Here is a 19691-nt window from a genome sequence, read left to right as displayed (position 1 = left end):
ACAAGACCAACAGGGCTGTACTGAAGATTTTCAGTATGCACCATTACAACCTTCTAATTAGACATTTTTAGAAATCTGGTCAACTTAAAAACGTATAAATATACATATTTTTTTCACTTACATTAATCTTAAAGAGACAAATACCAATATGTGTGCTTTGATTATCTTAGTCAACTAAAGTTGGGTTTCTTCTGCTGTTCAAGGTAAATGTTCCCAAGTAAAATATTTTTTGTATAATATTTAGCACGATTCTGCATTTTGAAGGTTTTCAGAGATGTTTATTTGGGGGCCCAGTTATAAATACCAATATGACTTAGTGGCCTAATGTGAACAGAGACTGACAACATTCATCAATGTCCAGAAAACGTGATTAGGACTTGTAGGAAACACTCTACAGAAGAAACCTGCATTATTGTGCAGATGGAAGATCCATGCTCATTTTACTTCAGCACTACAAAGTGCTTTTTCACCCATATTTCTGTTAAACTCAAGATATGAGAACATGAGAGCTGATACGGCAGTGGATGTTGGACTCGAGATGGTCATTTCCTTTTTTTAGACTACAGCATCAGTGTAACACAATAAACATTGATTTTGCATTTCTTTGATTCCTCAGAAGAAGGCCTTCCCCTCACAGACATGCACTTATCTGAGTTTGTTTGCAACAAAGAGCAGGCAGTCCTCCTGAATCCTTTCTAGTCAGTACAATTTGCAAATTGTTTAATTTTCATTTCCCATGCAGTACAAGCCGTAGAGCAAAAATGATGCACAGCATTTACCCTGGAGGGGGGGGAAAGGTGCTGGAAACAATTCGCTCTTTGATTTCTCATAAATATCAGACCTTGAAGACATGATCAAAGGTTTTTTTCAAGACACAAAGGTTACAGTTGCAGGCTTGTCTTGAATGGCCAGCCGAGGGCAGAACCAATTGTCTTTTGACTAAGGTTGAGCACAGCCGATATGAGGAATCAGATGTAATTTTACCAATGACTGTAAAAAAACAACTACTGAGACTCATTCAACCAAACTCTTCTTCATATCAAAACACGGCCACATGTGCTTCAACTTGAAGCAGCTGCTCGGTGTTTTAAATTTATCACTTAGAAAGTGCTTGAGCAACATGATCTGACTGCTTATCTCATAATAACTGAATGAATCATGAGCTAAACTCTGCAACTACCAACTAACCTTTGTTTCCTTCCTGCCTCTCCTGTACATTAGAAAATATAAGGTACACTGTCTTTCATAAATAAAAAGTATGCTGGTCACATGAGCGCCTTATTCTATTTCTGGTTATTATCACATTTCCGCACAAGTACTGACATTATTTGCATTAAAAAAAATGTATACGCATGTGCACTTTCAACTCTGTTTCAATGTGCATAGCAGTTCTGCAGCATGGAAGAGATAAATTGAGATTAATTTAATAAAAGCAGGCTGATGTAGATTTGATATAGCCGTTACTGGAGATACAGATAATGATTTTCATATTATGTTTTGATGAGATGGTAATTAAGATGGCTAATAGCTGCACATCCACACAGTCGAGATAAATTCTTCAATAATGATAAGAGAGAGTGAACATTTCTGTTTATACATTATAAATGATCCGGGATTCCTTTTACACCGAGAGAACATTAAAATAAGCTTGTAGACAATGATAACAGTAATAATAACAACAGGTCATTCAGAACAACTAACCTACTGTATGTCATGTGTCTTTGCCTCCCTTCCTTTAGTTATATTGAACTACTAGTGAATGTAAAGTGAATAAAAATGTTTATTCTCTCCTTTTAAAATGTAATGTTTTGCTATGCAAAATACATTAATTCAAGACTTTTCCTACTTTTAATGTGACATTGATTCAGTCAGCTAAATTGAAAACAAACTCATTTATTGGTGTAAAAGTATGAAAAAAAATCACTAAAATTCACTTTGTGGTGATTTTTGGTTAAGATTTTAAGTTTGGTAGCATTCTTCAGCAAAACTTTGGGAGATTTTAGTCAGGCCTGGATGTTTCCTTTGAAAAAAAAGTTGCTTCATGTTATGTCACAGTCAATGTCTGAGTTTTATTCTCTCTTGGTTTTGTGTATGGATTACTACACTTTTTTTGTGTTGTGTTTCTTTGTTCTTTCTTGTGTTTTGCTCTTTTTGTATCTAATTTCAATCTTTAATTTCTGGTTTAGTTTCATTATCTTGTGTCTTGTTTAGTTCTCCTTCCCTTAGTTTTCCCTGCTCAGGTTCTTCCCCAGCTCCTTTGCATTCTCCGGATTAGTCAGCAGGAACAGGCAGCTGAAATTCACTCCTGGTTCATGAGATTGTCTGTGATTGATTGCAGTTGTGACTTCAAGAAGACTGAAATCGAATCAGAGAGTGCTTCAAAAAATGAAAAGGGTGTGCACACTTATGCAACAAGGCTGCTGCAGCTTTTTATTTTTACACTCTTTCTTTTAACAAATTTGCTTCTTCTGCATTTGAACTGTACAGCATATCCCACACTTAAAACTTCATACATAATTTATTTTTGGTCTACATTTTTATACCTAATATCTGCTAATTACCTGCTGATTAAAAAGTTCTTAAAACTGTACATATTGAGTATCTGTTCAAAACATGTTTTTTGCTGGGAAACAACATTTCTACCTCCTAACTGTAAGGGAGTGACATGTTTTGCAGATGAAGAAATAAAAGAATCATAAGTTGAATCACAAGTTTGGAATTTGATTTAAGCCTTTTCTAAATCTGCATAAGTATAGAAAAAAGGAACATTTAAAATGAAAAGAAAATCATAGCTTTCCATACTAATCATCCATCCATGCAACACAAAGTAAACATATATTCCCGCTCTCCTAATTAGAAAGTAACAATCAAACAACACATTCCGAAAAACAAAACTCTGCTCAGCATAGAACAGCAGCCACCTATCTTCACCTCATTATTTGAATAACTTTAAACTTCTAGCAGTGCACAGTCACATAAAACACAGTTATTTGGAACGGAGGGATTTTACAGAATGACTCTTTGCAGGGTTTTATTACCTGGCTTCATTAAACAAGTTTAAGAGTGGATCACACTACTGATGCCTTTGTAGCACCACGTTTATGATGTGTTACAATCCAGTTTCGGGTCAGACATTTCCAAGACGAGCATTATGAATTCAGAACTCACAACATCAAATATAAGGCAGGTGAGTGTGTTTTTAAAGGTAGGGAGGATGTGTTTCTGAAAGCAGCAAAGCTTAGTTCGATTTAGTGAAAAAAAAAAAAAAAAATCACATACAACTGCAAATAACTGTAACGTGGCAATTTAACGCAGTGATATCGGTAAACACCACATTGAAAGTTACTGCATTTGATTTACCTTCTTTGCAGGAGGATTGAACTGGAAATTACATCCTTTCATTCACACACTTTAAAAAAAAACAGGATGGCTGCAGGCTGATTTTTTTTTTTTTTTTACATGCACATAAATATATACACGGTCAAATATCAAATCCTATCAATCCTTCAAAAGTTAAATGATTAAGTACTAAAGCTATTTTTTTCATCTGTTCTTAAGGATTGTATCTCACAAAGTGTAGAAAAGCTGCATATAATACTCATGTTAAATGAAGGGTTGAGGCAAACAGTCTTCAAACGGTTACTGAGTAAGCAATCCGAGACTCTCTTTGCAGACTGTCTAATGAGTCTGAGGGCAATGCCAAAATGTTGCAGCAAGTCTGCTGATGAATATCCAGAGATCAGTGGTAGGATGAAGACACCCATCCAAAAAATAAATGTGAATGCAAGTAAGTGTGGAAAAGTAGACACATTGGTTTTATTTTTGCTCTGCTATGCTGCTTGTGTGAACATTTTCTCTTATATTCAGGCATCAAATTAGAATTTTGTGAAAAGTAAATTTAGTTTAGTAATTCAGTCAATTTAGTTTTATATACAGACTTGTCATATTTAGTTGTTTATTAATGCTTTCAGGGTTTTACCACATATACATTCGTTCCTTGTGTTCAGTTTTTAGTTAATTTCTGGTGTTTTGCTCGTTGTGTTTTTTTTTATTTATTTCTCTTAGATCAGCGTATTTCACCCCTGGTTTGTAGTTAGTTGTCTGCCTTCCCTGAGTCTCTGTTTTGTTTTTCTCCACAACTTTTCGAAATTCCCTTGATTAATGATGACCTGAATCTCTACATATGAGTTTAAGTTTTTGAATTAGCTAACAGAAATATATTACCTTTTCGATGGTATCCTAATTTATTGACATTCTGTTGGATTAAAAATAACAGCTTGAACTTACTTTTTAACAGTAACATGAAACATGTGATGTTCATACAAATAATTGTATATTCACACCCAAATATTTGTTTGTTTAAACTACCCATTGAATTCAATTGCATTACTTAGCATCCAGTTTCTAATGTTTTCTTATTTACTTTATTGTCTTCCATCCTGCAAGCTACTTCACAACTACAACCGCTGTCATTAGTTTTAAGAGTAATACAAACTTAAACTTTCAAGGGGAACAGTAGAGCCAGTAAAAACAAAATTCACTGAGAAGAGCAAACTGGACTAACTTACAAAAAAACAACAATATGTTTTATTCCCTTGTTTCTGTTTGTGCACATGTGTCAGTCTGTTGGCTTGTATTAGAATCATGTCAGAAGGCTTACATCGGTCATATGCTCAGCTCACACCCAACATGCAGTTCAAAATTACCTTCGCTGCAACGGATGAGCTCGGCTTTTCCAGCAGATCCCACAGCTTCTTCCGTTTTTCTGCACAGCAGGTGTTGTCAAATTCCTCTCCCTCTCTGTCTTTTAAATTGTCAGCCTCTCTCTTCAGCTCTTCGTTCATCTGCTCCTTCTTCTGGTGGTACCTCGCCTGGCAGCAGGACTCCAGGTAGATCTCATCAATGCCCCAGTAATCGAGCTCTTGGCTGAAGGACAGGGCACACATCTCCTCCATCATGTGCAGCTTGCCCGTGCGGTAGAAGTTCAGGATGGACGTGAAAGCCCCTGGGTGTCGGTCAAAAAAGTATTCGTTCTCCTCCAGGTTGTAGTCGTCGCACACCTCCATCAGAGAGTCATGGGAGTTGCAGTCTCTCAGTTTCCCTAAACGAGTCCGAGGCAGCCGGTCCAACGTTCGCCAGAGAACCTCGTGCGGGAGACCCCCGACGTTCAGCCGGACTCGGCGGTAGCACGACTTGCTGCGGATGATGTCCACTGGCTCAGGTGGCAGGGATGATGTCGACCGGGAGCCGGCTTTGTTTAGATCCAAGGATTTTTCCATGATGACTTTGAGTTGAGGAAGCATGCAAACATCCAGGACTACGGACTACTGTTGATATTCTTTTCTTTCATTGTGGTCTCTAAAAACAAACCGTAGAAGCAAAAATTATTTATTAGTTTTTAGTGATTTGGGTACAATTTCAGTTTTGCATAATGACTTAATCTTTGGAGTAGCATGGTTAAAAAAAAAGGGTTGCAACTTTGACATTGCTGGGTAAGTCTTAAAATATCCCTTACATAAATGCTAAATAATCCCTTAAGAATTCTAAGTAATGATTATATAAAGCGTACAAATATGTTATAAATTGAAAGAATGAAGTTAATATACCTCAAGAATTAACAGTATCCTTAATGAGACTATAACATAAAACTCTGTAGAAGAGAGAGAATGAAAATGATGAACAGCATGTTGTTCACATGTTAAGCTTCTTCACCAAAGTTATCTTCAGTAGGATCAGACAGTACTTAGAATCAACTTAAAACAGCCCATCATGAATAAACTAAAAAGGCTTTTGTGAGCAGATGGGAATTACTGAGATGACTCACCCATATTAGCAATGCAAGAAACAGAGCCCTGGCTTAGTTTGTGTTGTCACAATCTCAACTAGCCACTAAAAAGAAACCTGATGAATTATATATATTGACAAAAACCACCAGCCCCTGAACTCCAAGGTTACAATAACTAGAGAGAAATTACAATAATTTGGTTTAAGTTTTTTTTTAAATGTTTTCTGATATCACGTTATATAAAATCTAACATTTTACTTTATTTTTTTTTTCTGAAGCAGTAATAAACACGTCAACACATGGGATTGTAGAGATGACTCATGCCTTAGACCAGCCTGCAGAGTCAAATATCTAGCTTGGTGATTAAAAAAGGAAATTTTGGCACTTGGATAAAAAAAAAAACCTCCATGTTTCATAGTATTAAAACATATCTTGAAATTAAACTTAATTTGCATTAAGTTTGCCAATGTAATATGGCTTTGGCCTGAATATTAGACACAAATATTTGAGGACCAAAATAAAACATCTTGCATGCACACAGTGCATGAACTGTGGCTCGAGATTTCTTGGTTTAATTTATTCGTTTGCATGTTGCAGTTTTTGCTCTCTGCTCCAATGACGCCCATGCAGTGCTGTGGGTGGGACGCAGGGATGCTACAGCGCAAAGTGAGCGCTGTCCAGCACAGAGGTGCTGAAACACCGGGGAAGCGCTGTTTTCTCCCAGCGTGCGGCCACCTTCCCCAGGGAGAGGAGGAGGGATGACCCAAAAGGAAGCATTTCTTTCTGAGTCTAGCATGCCCTGATAGTTTATTTTTTATTTATTTATTTATTTATTGTGGCTGTAGACGTGGCACCAGCAAGCCCACTCCACGCCACTGTTTACAGTGTTTATGAGAGCCCGGCAACAGGCCAGGCCTATAGATTTGATCTTTAATCACTGTCATGCAAAGTTTATTATTTTACTCTTCCCAAACCCGACAGCGAGTGACAACTAGTTCAAAGTAAAAAAAAAAAAAAAAGACCACATTCAAAATTAAAATGAAGACAGAAGCTGAATATATTGGACGCCTTGGGAACATGCTGTAACAGGCTGCGCTAAACATGAGGAAAAACAATTATTTTAGCCCTCCTGCTCCACTAGAGTCCGGGCTTCAATAAAGCAGGTGAACATTACACAAACACCACTCCCTCTTGTGCAAACGCTGCTGTTCTGCGTAGCTACGAGGAGGATGTAAATACGCTGGACTGGAACCATTTAACAAAGTGCAAAGTCTTTCTCATATTTTTTTTTTTTTTCCGAAGCTGAATGCTCCATGTTGCTGCGGCTGGTATATGCAGAGAGCTCACACACTGAAAAAGCTATCACAATTGACAGGTTTCAAAGTCCAGAGATGCGTACGAGCTTAAAAAAAAACAAAACAACAACAACAGCATGATGGGTTGTAGTCATACTGCACTGAATCAAACCAGCACGTACCAGCTCTGTGATCAATCAATCCGCAGCCATAAACGAAGATGAAGCAGAGGCGTATAAAAAAATAAAAAATAAAAGGAAAAAAAATAATGCTGAAGGCGTCGATATTGGTTTACAATTGCCGGGGTTTAACCCATCTCCCCCTCCTCTGTCTCCGACATGGCAGGGACAGATCCTCAGCACGACCCGAACCGCCAACCCGCCGGCTTCCCGCTCCGCATGTCTCACCGCGCTGTTTGCGCCCGGATATCAACAAGTACGCCGACAGACAGCCCCCTTCGGACGGACTACCTGTGTTCCCAGTCAGCTGTGCGAAGAGGCGCCGCATCTCTGTGAAGGTGGATTCATGGCAGCTCCAAACTCCCCTCCACATCTGTTTAACTCTTCCTGCACCGTGTCCTCAATCACTGTAAACACACTGCTGTGGGCTTCAAGGCTGTGAGACTCCAATGAGTATTTTTACAGTTGTTTTTTTTTTCCTGCTTTGCAGTTTTTTTGTGTGTTTTTTTTTGTTTTGTTTTAGCGTTCCAGATCATCCAGATCAAAATTTAAGATGAAACAGAGAAAAATAGAGTAAATTTTCAAAACGTTTTCAAACCAACCTGATTTTACTTTTTTAAGTAATTACCTTCTATACATAATAAACCCATTGTGGCATTCTTGGGGTCAACAAATGTCATCAAGATTTTGCTACTGGTCTTTAACATCAACTTGAAGAAGTTCTCCTCTTTGCATAACGGTTTTAATTCAGTCACACTGAAGAGTTTCCAAGCGTGAATGGGAACCAACTCTAAAACCTTTTTGTTTTTGTTAAATCATTCAGAGGTGGACTTGCTGTGTTGCATATCATTGTTCTGCTGCACAAGTCATGCGCTTGACCCTGACAAATAACAGAACTCAGGATTCCAGCAAGTCACGAAGCAGAAACTCAGTCAGAGACCATCACATTACACTTGTTCTTTTTTCTGAAATACTGCGTCGTACTGTCTGAGGTAACAATAAGCACAACTTCTGAACTGTTTCACTTTGGTTTCCTTACTTCCCGTGTAACACATGTTTTAATTTCACCAATACCCCTTTATATTATTTTCTTTTGTGCTTTAATCTCCTGCCTTTAATTTGTGGGCTTCTGAGTACATAAGTGTGCATCAATGGTTACTTGAGATGGACTGCAAAGCTGTCCATCCCAAGATCACTCACTAGTTTTTGGAAATGAGTCAACCCTACCTTGGAATTTAAATCAAACAGATATACAATAAAGGACAAATGGTGCAGTTTATTTGTATATGGAAGTCTCTTTTTTGAGATCCCAGTCAGAAAACTACAGGAACGCCAGCATAGTAATACACAGTAATCCATTGCACCACTACAACCAAGACAATTTTAAAATTCCACTGGTTGTCTGACTTGCATAAAACACACCCAGTTGGTGCGTGACCTCATTCCAAGACCCGACTTCAGATACACCGAGCACAAGATGAATTCAGCACAAATTGAAGAAGCTACTGTTGCAACCAATTTTATGCACTCAAGTTTTCATTCTATTGATTTTACTAACAACTCAGAGCTTATCTGCTTTGCTGTGTTGCTCACCAAGATAAAGCCACGATAAAAGCTACTGGTGCTATTAAGTCTTTAACTTAGAAAGTGCTAGAACAATGTTTCTGCGTTTTCTCTTACTTTTTAAGAGAAAACTTAAAAAGTAAATGATAGGCTGTGGCAAAAGGCCTCGGGCATTGCTGCAGTGTTCTTCCTGGTAAAGGGTATTTTGCCTTTCCATTGATTATATATGCATCTTTAGGCTCTTAAGTATTACTACCCGATACTACCCAAAGTTAACACGATGGACTCATCTGTCCACTGTTGCTATGTTTCTTTAGAAGGAGGAGGGATTGCTGCTGTCACTCACTAAATGGGTTTCCTTAGATAGAACGCTTTCTTTTTTTTTACCAATGAAAATATAATAAATTGAACATGACTGCCCTGTTTTAGAATGTAGATAAAATTAGATTTTATGTATTTAGCATTGAATGTCTGCATGATGAAATGAATGGACTAGGATCTGTTTGTCTTCGACCTTAATTGTGTGTAACTGCCTCTTAAAGGGTGTGTGTCTGTGTGTGTGTGTGAGTTTGCTGTGGAGATATAAAAACAAACCAGACCGAATTGAATCAATACATCAGCACACATTCAGATAGCTTTTTAAATCCATTTGTCAATGACCCGTTTATTAATTAAACAAAGGCAAGCTTATCTCAAAATGTAGAACAGTGCAAATAAAAACAAGTCTACCAAATGTAAACTAAGTTTAGGAATTAAATCCAAAGTTTTACTTTCACAAAGAATCAACCATAGAAAATATTTTTCACCCTTAAAATCATTGTGAACACACACACACACATATATATATATATATATATATATATATATATATATATATATATATATATATATATATATATATAAATAAATAAAGGATATTTTAAGACAAAAATTACTTGTGTGATATGAATTACTCTTGCATCTTATTACCTACAAGTAAAAAGTATAAAACAATTATAGATAGAAGATCTGACACTCTGGAATATTGTGTTTCAGATTAGTTATAACCTGCTGCGTAGCAAAAGGAAAACAGAGGGTGACATGACTTTCTATCATTAATTCCCAACATTTATTTTAACACAACAAACTTAAATAAAATTTACTGGCAAGCTGATAAGGTATAAAAACTAAATAAATAGTCAAATTCCACATTCAACCAAAACAAAGTTTATCAAACAAGACATTGTGAAGCTTTTCTGCACTTCACATTTCATGCTGCATCGTCTTGAGTCTGAATTTCACCCGCAGATCTCCATCTGGCTGGAGTATCCCGAAGCCAAAGCGACTGGGATTAACTGGTGGAAGTTTATCGTTGGGGCTGCACAGCTCCAGATCAAAGTGGGTCAAAAACAGGAACACGAATCTGTAGGGAGAAAGTTAAGCATTGTGTGAGAACGTAGCTGCGTGGCAAACCTTGCGTAGACAACAAATTGCAGAGCAAACACTCTTTGATGCTGTTGATTACATGGAACGATCTTTAACCTTCCTCTGCCTGATATAAAAAATGTCCTCCAGATGTCTGCTCTGCCTCTCTTTCATTAATTCCAGCTCATTATTGAGTTTTAGCAATTACTAATGATGAAAGCATGGCCGAAGCTACAATGCAAAATATTATTCAAGTGTGATTTTGCTGGTTTGTTGCTTGGGATGAAATTCTTTGATTACAAACACATAATTTTTCAAGTGACAAGATGCTCAGGGGATTACATTTAAAAAAACCGTGGATTTACACTCACTGTTTAATGGCTTTAAGAGCAAACTCCTTTCCGACGCAGATGCTCTTCCCCGCGCCCCAAGGCAAGGTGAAGTACTTCAGCTTTTTCTCGTCCTTGTAGAATTCCTTCTTCACTGTTTTATCTTCATTTAGGAATCGATCATACTTGAACATCTGTCGAGGGAGAGGAGAACGAAACAGATGTGCACGAATTAGGAGATGCAAAAAGCCCTGTTGTCTGTTTCCTCCACCATACGTTCTGTCAAAAATAGGTTGTATTTTCGTTATGATCGTTAACCACAGAAGACAAGCAGAATTAACAAAGATGAATTATCTTAGTTCACTCATTAGCTCACAAGTCGGTTTCTTAGTACTAATGTCCTGATTTCACACCATGCTGTTTAAAAGTACTGACAACTTTTTCACTTTTTGTCACGTTATAGTCACAAACTTGTAGTTCATCAAGATTTTATGTGATAAATTAAAACAAGAAGGAAAATTAAACATTTTCAGCATTGTTTCTTGTTACAAATAATCTTCTGAAAAGTGGCGCATGCATTTGTGTGCAACCCCCTTGAGTTTGTATATCGTAGGACTGATTACAGCAGCATTAATCTCCTTAATCATGCGTGATATAGCAACAAAACATGCTGCAAACTGTTGCATACGCAAGTGAAGCCCCTTTTCAGTATCGTCTGCATGTTAAGTACCTGTGGTTCTTCGTGAATCTGTGGGTCCATTTGAGGGCTGAGGAAAGGAAACAGACACACTCGATCCCCACGTCTGAGGTGGTACTCCTTTCCATCGGCCATCCGAAGGATCTTGTCTTTAACAACTTCTCTATTGATCATTACTGCGGCGGTGAGCCGTAAGGTCTCACTCAAAACGCTATCTGCAGAGCGGAAAGGACAGGGAAGTGGATGATGTCAGAGGGCTGTCACGACTGCTTAAGTCAGTAAGAGCCTTCAGGCAGTATCCACAGAGGCACAATAATTTGTGATGATAAGAATACTTGAAAAAGGCAATTCTGATTTAACTGATTCAAAGTTCAGATGCTTATTTCAAACAAGTGCAACAATTGTTGCGTCCATCCCAATTAGGTGATTAATAGCAGGGGTGTAAGAGCGCAATTAGGTAGCATAAAAGGCAGCAAAGCAGCTGCTTATGTACCAAACACAGGTGTGCTCTTTGCTTCCAGCTGGCTCAAGGGGCGTCGCTGCAGGGAAGTATCCTGGAGAGAAGAAAGGCCTCTGATCTCTGACTTAACAACCTCCATTGCCTCAGGGTGAGTGAGCAGGAAGCCGAGGACCCAGAAGGCAGCTGGTCCAGCATTGCACTAAAAAGAAAAAAAGAAGAAAAAAAACAAACACCAAACAGTTTTTAATTTCAACATCTAGTTCGTAAAACTGCGCAGGAGATGGAATTAAAATATAATTCAATGTTTAGTGAAATATACCTATAAGATAGCCTAAATGTTTTCTGAAGTGTTGCTGTCTGAATATGACTGATGTGAGAAGAAGCCAGTAAATGAGTCCACACTTTGTAGAAACTGCTGTCAGATCCACAGAGACAGACACCTGAGCCTGTCAGACAGTAATTGCTGAGGGTTAAGGGAGCTGTTCTTTTTACCTCTGCACATCTCAGGTCAGCTCTCTACTGACAGCAGGGCAATTGCCCCAAAAGTGACAGGAGTTACAACACATTGTCTTTCTGCCCTCTCAATTTCTTTGAGTAAAAAAAAAAAAAAAAAAAACTTTTAAAATGTCAAAGGAGTCTGGGTATTAAAGTATCAGATTGTCTTTTTAAGGACTACATATGAGACGACATAAATGTAAAGTAAAGTTAAAATTTGTACCTTATTACAAGAAGCCACAGTAAAAAGATTTTATAGGGCGCAAAGCATAAGTTTCATGTAACGACGCTAGAGTTACACACATTGAGGACCCAGACTGTATCAGTCCACCTGACCAGCTGCGACTCATCAGTCTGCTGTAAGTGGAGTTAAGCTGTGGATTTGGCAGAAGGGTGTGATTTGAGTAACATCACGCTCCTGTGCTTCTCCAGGCCTCTTGGCTATTTGGAAAACTCCCTGCAGACTCCCAATCAGCTGATTGTGCTGACTGATGTAGCTGGCAAGGAAAATAGCTTGGCTGAGAAAACATCAACAACCTTTAAAACCAATCTCCTCTGAAAATGTACACCTTTAATATACACTACAACAGCATTGTGTGGCATGGATGTCAACGTTTTCAGATTGAATTCTTTTCAACAGCCAAATAAAAAGTTAAGAGTGATTAAGTTTGCCTAGCTACTTTACATCTCTTTTAGCAATTTACTATCTTTTCTCCAAACTTACAAATGACAACTGTCTACAACAGGGAAGGACACTATTCCTCTTACAGAACTTCAATTAAAGTTGGGACTATACTTTTAAATTATTTTAAATGCCAAATGAACTGATTTTTCTTCTTTTTTGACAAACATAATAATCCATCTTATTCCTCATAAACAGAAATACAAATTGGATGTTTTGAACATTAGTTTTCTCTGTGAAAAGTTAAGCAATGTTTGGAGCTCTTTCCTGAACGGGTCCAAACAAAGCAGCTGATTAGTTTCCTTTGTACAGCTCTGCTCCAGTTCTTAATTTCTTGCCAATATGCTAAGTTTACAAGAATACAACCCCGATAGTGTGTTTGCATCTGATTAATTAAAACTATGTGATTTATCCCACTTGCAATAAAAATCACTTTTACATGTATTTCATGTTTCAGCCGAATGGGATGGGAAGGTCATTCCAATCCACAGTGGGTAGAATGAAATGTTAGCATTATACTTTCTCAAGACAAAAAAAAAAAAGTAATGCTATAACAAAAACAAAAACCCCAACTCCTGCTGCACCTCTCACCATCCTAAAATCTAATCCCTCTGTTCTTGGCAGTGCTGCTCCAGTTTCATTGTAGCACGCAGATTGCGCCCTCCTATTACACAACTATCCATAATAAGGCACGGACGTATATGGAAGTGTCAAAATTTACCCAGAAAAGCTGAGTGTCTGTTTCAGAGGGAACGGCAGGTTTACGAAGGGGTAAAATTACTACAGATAAAGTGTTGCACCGCTAAACGGCAAACTCTATAAACGGCTCTCTTTCTCCCCCACCTGGTTGCTCTGGGGGATAACACCATGCGGCCATGAACTCGTCTAGGCTGATGAACAACTATTTAGTATTCAAGCCTGTATCAGTACCTCACTCCGGGGTTACTGTGTAAACACTGTTTCAACAACGCTTTATGGGAAGAGTCAGAGTTAACATTAATCTTAAATAAAAATGTAAAACATGATGTAACTATGATGTACTAGCACTGAATCATGACTGAGAGTGTAAGAGCCAGAAACTGTGTGACGTACACAAACGAGGAAGCATTTCAGCTATGACTACACTCTTCTAATAAACTACTGTTTACACAAGAAATGAACTGAACCTTAAAGACATGTAAAATGATGTGGAGACTGATCCGTGGGATCAAAACTTCAAAAGAAAAACAAAAAGAAGTCCTCGTCAAGTAACAAGTTGAGGCAGGTTTCTGACAGCAAGGAATCTGGCTCTTCTTAGATTTGCACGGTTAGCAGGGCAACCGTGCGTTTCAGTCACAAGATCGCACTGTTCAACCTAATAAGGGTGTGTGAGTCAGTGTGTTTACCTATTTTTATTTTATTTTTTATAAAAAGAACTCTCACCTGGGTGTTCCACAGCTGCAGCAGCTGCGCTTTTTTCTGCATGTCTGCATCTACCCCCATTTCCTGCAGGAACTGAACGTAGCTCTGTTGCCAGGAACCCTTCACACGACCTGAGTACAGCAGGTCCCACAGTCGATCCTGGGATGTGGCGACCACTCTTCTTTCCTCTGTTATTGAAAATAGTTGGAGATGTAGGTAAACAGGTTCATTTGCCGTCAGGTAAGTGCAGGTGACAAATTGCTATTGAAGAGCAGGAAACGGTGCCTCGCAAGATTTGTCACTGCAATCAGTGTGCTTTATTGGGATTTTATGCAGCAGGAGGAGTGGAAGGGGAATAATATATTGTTTTCAATGTTTTTCAAATTGTGGAGTGCACTTATGGATTCTGCGCCCTTGAGTCAATAATTGGTAGAGCCACCTTTTACTGCAGCTAGTGCCACAAATCCTTCAAAGTAGGGTTACGCAATATATTGCGAATACATCACCAGATGATGAAGCAACAGCAATATAACAATAGACTGTTTGAAACTATGTTATTTTTGGCTAACGTATTCCAAGAATCAGGAATAAGAGCAGGGACACCTGGATTTCAAATCTTATGATAATATGCATTTTATATTGTAATATGCTTAAAATTATTTTAAATTACTCACAGTTAGCTATAAATATATCCTGGCATTCAATCAGAATTTTGTTGGGGTTTGTCACCAACTCCCTGTCAATCAAATTATCCTGACAGCATGATACTACCACCACTGTGTTCAAGGTATGTTTAGCAGTAATTGCGTTCAGTGTTTCAGTGTTAGGTTTCGAACGTTTTTTGCAAGACAAAAAGATACATTTTGCTTTGATCTGATCAAAGCACCGTTTGCTGTGTCATCATACATGGTTTGTCACAAACTGCAAACGAGACTTTGCAAATGTTTCTATCAGCACCGACTATCTTCATTCCATAATGGTTCATTCAGTGCACAACTAAAAGAGAGCCTGTAATCTTCTGAAGACAATTAATTGTTCTGTTTAATGGTTGTAACTGAATAAAAAGGGCCGTAAAAACCTGCCACTCTTGCAGTTAAAAAAAATAAAAAACACAAATAATTTATTTGCTTGGGAGACTAGTTTCCTTTTGGTCTCCCAAGCAAAGTCCCAGCAAAATACATTGAAGTATGTTACTTTTGTTTCCAGAAGTAACAAAATTACTTCTGTACACAGATTTTTTAATCAAGTGATTACAGTGAGAGTAGGAAGAAAGGGTGGATGTCAGAAGTGTCCTGTCATTTTCAGTGGAACTGCTTGCCTCGTTTCAGTGAACCTTGAGCCAGTTTGGTGATCAGATCATCAAACTTGCGGAACTCCCCGTAGACGGCATCGACATTATCCTTCCTCTCAAACAATGTGAGATATCCAGCCCTGTCAGCAATCAGTCAAGTATAAACACACAGTTCGACGTGTCACTCTGCTACTGTATAAACGACTACGACATGGATGTCTTTTCGTGTATCCTGTTACCTGAAAAGAAGACTGTAACAGAGCTCGAATAATCCATCCTCTCTCCACTGTGACGAGCTGCGGGGTTCAAAACTTTTCAGCATCACGTCGGAAAGGTGACGAGTCATGGAGCTGCTGAGCTGCAGCTGCTTGACACCGAGAAAATGTCTGAAAAAAAAAAAAAAAACGATCTGAGAATTAGATTTTTCTGAAACCATTTTTGAGTGTTAGTTGTTTTTGATTAACTTAAATCATCAAGTCATTACTGTTTCATCCATTCTTTTTCAGTAGTAGGATAGTCGCCTGGGAGCTGCAGGTTGAAGATCCTTTTTAAGAGCTGGCCTCTGCGACTGTTGAAGTCCAAGCTATTGGTGTCATCATTCAAGACACCATCAAAGGAGTTTGGATCCAACAGCACTGTCACATAAATGCCAGCGAGACGAAACTGCAAGGACATGTTTGATCACACATAAGTGTTTTTTTTTTGTTTTTTTTTACTGAATTCTTAATGATTAAAGTTTTGACGTCTTTTTATGTGAACTGCTTTTTAATGATTAATGTTTCAGTAATTATAGAAGCTTACCGTGAAGATGTCTCCATGTTTGTCTTTCATGCGTGCCAAAAATTTTCCAGGATCCTTTAAAAACTCAAAAGCATGGCCAAGCCACGGGATGGAGCCCTTATCAAGAGGAGGCTCATTTTTATTTCTGTCAGGTACGAGGAAATTCAAATTAGTGTACCGTGGTAGTTTGCATATCTACATTTCGCAACTCATAAATCTCACTGAACAGGTTTCAAGTTTACATAAAATCTTGGAAAAGGAAGTGCTCATGAATGATAGAAGAAAAAAAAATTGGCATCTGGGTAAAAATGAATAAAAGTGTTGAGTTTTGTGTTTGCAAATAAAACTTTTGTTATTTTACAGCTTTTTCATATAAATACAGAAAACAATGCAAGATTTAAACAGCATCAGTGACCTCTAACAGTAAAAGCTTGCAGAATTTTATTTTTTTTTTCAAATCTATTTTGCCTTCAGTTTAAAAGTGATGCTTGGTAAACCTTGAGAAAAAAAAGGTAGAAAAGTCAACAAATAAAAGTTTTACCTTCTGCGAGTGGTGTAAAGAAGTAGGAGTAGAAGCAGTCCATTAAGAAGCAAAAAGGCTGTTCCCAACATGTTTCAGTATGACCTGACACTTGAGCTCCCCTGTAGATTCTAACCCTATAACCACAGTCAACCTGCTTATAGCTCCGAGCCTGGCTTTGGTGTAATCACCACTTGTCGAAGGGGCGTGGAAAGGTGTGGTTGGTGACACAAAGTCTTGCACAACTACCTCCAGTAGACAGTGTCTGACACCTAAAAAAAACATACCCAGCCTCAATAAGCTGCTCTAAATAAGAGAATTATAAACAACATGGAATAGCAGGTTTGAGAACCTCTTCAAACAGTCTTGAGTTGAAGGAGAAGTCACATACCACAAAGTTACAAAGCCTGTACATAACATCTATCAATTCTAACCAGTACTTTTGAGTTTTGCAAGAGAAGAAATCAAGAGATGAGCAGTGGTACAAAAACTCTCACGATTTGGCAATCTGAAATCTTTACTATCACAACCAACTTCTTCTTTTGCAAAACATCTATTTTTACATTTGTGGTGACTCAAGTAACAAGACCGACAGGAAAAAGTACAGCTTACGGTCAGTTTGTCACACTGAAACCAGCCTGTCATATTAAAAGAATACCAAAGAGATGATGTAGTATAGGACATGTCAAGCCATGAAGACTGATCTTAGTGTATAACAGATCTCCTAATGAATTGATAACAAATATTCTTACCTCATAAACTACTGGAAATATTCTTGGCGGTTGTTTTTTTTGGTGTATACCAGCAGATGGCAGAAACGTATCTGCATTAGCTTTATCATAGGGCAGAGTCGATGGTGGTGGAAATTTTGATTTAAATTTGAATTTATTATTTTTTAAATATATTTTGAAAATATTTTGTTTTTGTTTGTTTTTGTTATTTTTAATTTTTTTTGCTCTGTCTAAAAAATGGCTAATTACTAAGTTTAAATAGCGTTGAGGTTTGTCTTCATATTAAATCATTATAATGTTCTGTCATTTTACAGAGCATCAGTTTCAAATTGGTATAAACCAGAAATTATATAGCTTTAAAAATATTTGAAAATAAATAAACCGTTAGGTACCTTTAGTGTGCATGTGTGCTCCTTAAAAGAGTCCGTGTAGCAACAACAACTTTAGGTCATAAAATTTAAATAAATAGCGCGCAACAAATGCGAGTGCTGTGACAGAAGGAAAAAGTGGGGGTAGTTATGACAAATTACTCTTCTGAAAAAAGCTAATCACCATCATCAACTTTATATATAAATAGCTTTAATATCTGCCACAGCTGAAGCAAAGTGCTGTAATCAATAAATAATTTAAAAGAAAGCATAAAATAAAGTGACAAAAAATTGAGTACCCTCTTAATGAGAAAAGGCCACTAGTGTCAAAAACATCTTAAAAGAAAGGAAATAATTTGATAAAATTAATGCAGCTTGAAAGATGTTAACCTTGCCTGTCTTTCATCTCCGTTGTGACAATACCCCACAAACCAGAAGTGTGTCCAGGCCCAATCCTAACATTGTGCAACTTTAGATGTGTCCCTGCTCCATCAACCCTGAATCAAATAATTCCCTCACAATCAATCATTTAGTTGTTTAATTCATGTGTTTCAGATGGATTGGATCTAAACATTGCATGATGGTACTGGAGTTGGGCAACCTCGTCACAGTGCTTTGGTCAGGTGGTATTGGTAGTTTTGGGAGTGTCATCAGCTACCAAGGTCTGCTGGAGCATAAAATTGGCATCTTCTTAAAGTTTTTCAGCAGAGAAAAACATAAGATGCTCAAAGACTTCTTGGTAGATGGCTATTCTGATCATTGCCTTGAAAAAATGCCATGAATCAACACTTTAAAATGTCTTGGCTCCCCAAATTCTCATTCATTGTGATAACTTCAAAATGGACATCCAGCAAGTTAGATTATCTAGGTATTTATTCCTCCTTTAGACCCTGGAGCCTTAATTTTCCAAATGAAAGGTTAAGATTCAATATTTACTGAGATGTTATTTTTGACTTTTCTCCATAGGAAAGATTACATTTCACTAATCTGGTCTCTGCAGAAGATAAAGCTGTTATCTTTTGTGCTGTAGTTTTCTGTTATTAAAAAAACATAATGCAAATAAACCTTAGTGTTGTTCATACTTTTAATATATTAATTAAATTAATTTATTTATTTTGGTCTTTCACTAATTTTACCATTTTTTAAAAATTTTGATGTAACTATTAATTTGTGTATTTTTTTGCATGTACATGCTGTATATGCAAAAAAAATACACCCTTGGTAGCATGCTGTTACCAAGGGCAACTGAACTGCCCTCTGTCTTGCCTATTCTTGCTTAGATGACGATATCATATAATACATAACAAATACAGCTTTAAAAAAATTGCAAAATATCAAACTAAACATGTATTTGTATTTGTGCAGATGCTCATATTTGCTTATGGAACATTCTTTTGTAGGTTCTTGCTTTATTTTGTTCATCTTGTTATGGAAAATGTTGCGTCATAAATTGAAACTAGAAAAGCACATCTGCAAACTGCGGACTGCTTTTCTGCTGCTTCATCATCAGATTTAGAGTTAGGACGAATATGGCTGATGACAGATAAACAACATTCTCCTTGAGAAGCAGTTGCAATGAACCTTCATCATTCTAATCTTTAAATCAGCCAAATGCAAGTGAATCATGCAGCTCAGAATTAGCTCTGTGCAGATGTTTTTAGATTTTGTTTTACTGAACATATGGGCAATAACCCTAAAAATTAGCAAGTAC

At 37.5% G+C, this 19691-nt stretch overlaps 2 protein-coding genes across 3 annotated transcripts in view; both read right to left on the bottom strand.

The window, feature by feature from the left end:
* Positions 1-8792, bottom strand: part of kcnb1 (potassium voltage-gated channel, Shab-related subfamily, member 1) — a 44795-nt gene extending 36003 nt beyond the window's left edge. Inside the window, exons 1-2 of one of the 2 annotated variants that reach the window (XM_017304769.2) lie at positions 7551-8792; positions 4707-5358 (exon numbers count right to left, since the gene is read on the bottom strand). In XM_017304769.2, the coding sequence (XP_017160258.2) occupies positions 4707-5303 (597 nt within the window). In that variant the 5' untranslated portion in view covers positions 5304-5358; positions 7551-8792. Of the gene's footprint in view, positions 1-4706; positions 5359-7262 lie in introns of both variants that reach the window. The other variant, XM_008408739.3, reaches the window with a different exon arrangement.
* Positions 8793-10005: 1213 nt separating this feature from the next.
* LOC103464557 (prostacyclin synthase-like) lies at positions 10006-17768 on the bottom strand. The gene is made up of 11 exons (XM_008408738.3): positions 17634-17768; positions 16903-17153; positions 16383-16506; positions 16066-16244; positions 15821-15967; positions 15609-15721; positions 14312-14478; positions 11746-11911; positions 11286-11467; positions 10598-10749; positions 10006-10224 (listed from the first exon to the last, which is right to left on the bottom strand). Exons 2-11 carry the CDS (start codon positions 16971-16973, stop codon positions 10065-10067), a joined length of 1461 nt encoding a protein of 486 aa, XP_008406960.2. The 5' UTR covers positions 16974-17153; positions 17634-17768; the 3' UTR covers positions 10006-10064.
* Positions 17769-19691: the final 1923 nt, after the last annotated feature.

This window comes from Poecilia reticulata, chromosome 5, assembly GCF_904066995.2.
Source record: "Poecilia reticulata chromosome 5, P_reticulata-male-v2, whole genome shotgun sequence".
Taxonomy (NCBI): Eukaryota; Metazoa; Chordata; class Actinopteri; order Cyprinodontiformes; family Poeciliidae; genus Poecilia; species Poecilia reticulata.
The sequence above is the reverse complement of the archived record's forward strand: the minus strand, read 5'-3'. Positions and strand labels throughout refer to the sequence as shown.

Coding starts and splice junctions, on each gene's coding strand:
- LOC103464557 (XM_008408738.3), bottom strand. CDS start 16,973: ATGTTGGGAACAGCCTTTTTGCTTCTTAATGGACTGCTTCTACTCCTA. Junction 11,912..14,311: donor TGCAGCTGTGGAACACCCAG/GTGAGAGTTCTT, acceptor TTTTCTTTTTAG/TGCAATGCTGGACCAGCTGC. Junction 10,750..11,285: donor AGATTCACGAAGAACCACAG/GTACTTAACATG, acceptor CTCCCTCGACAG/ATGTTCAAGTATGATCGATT.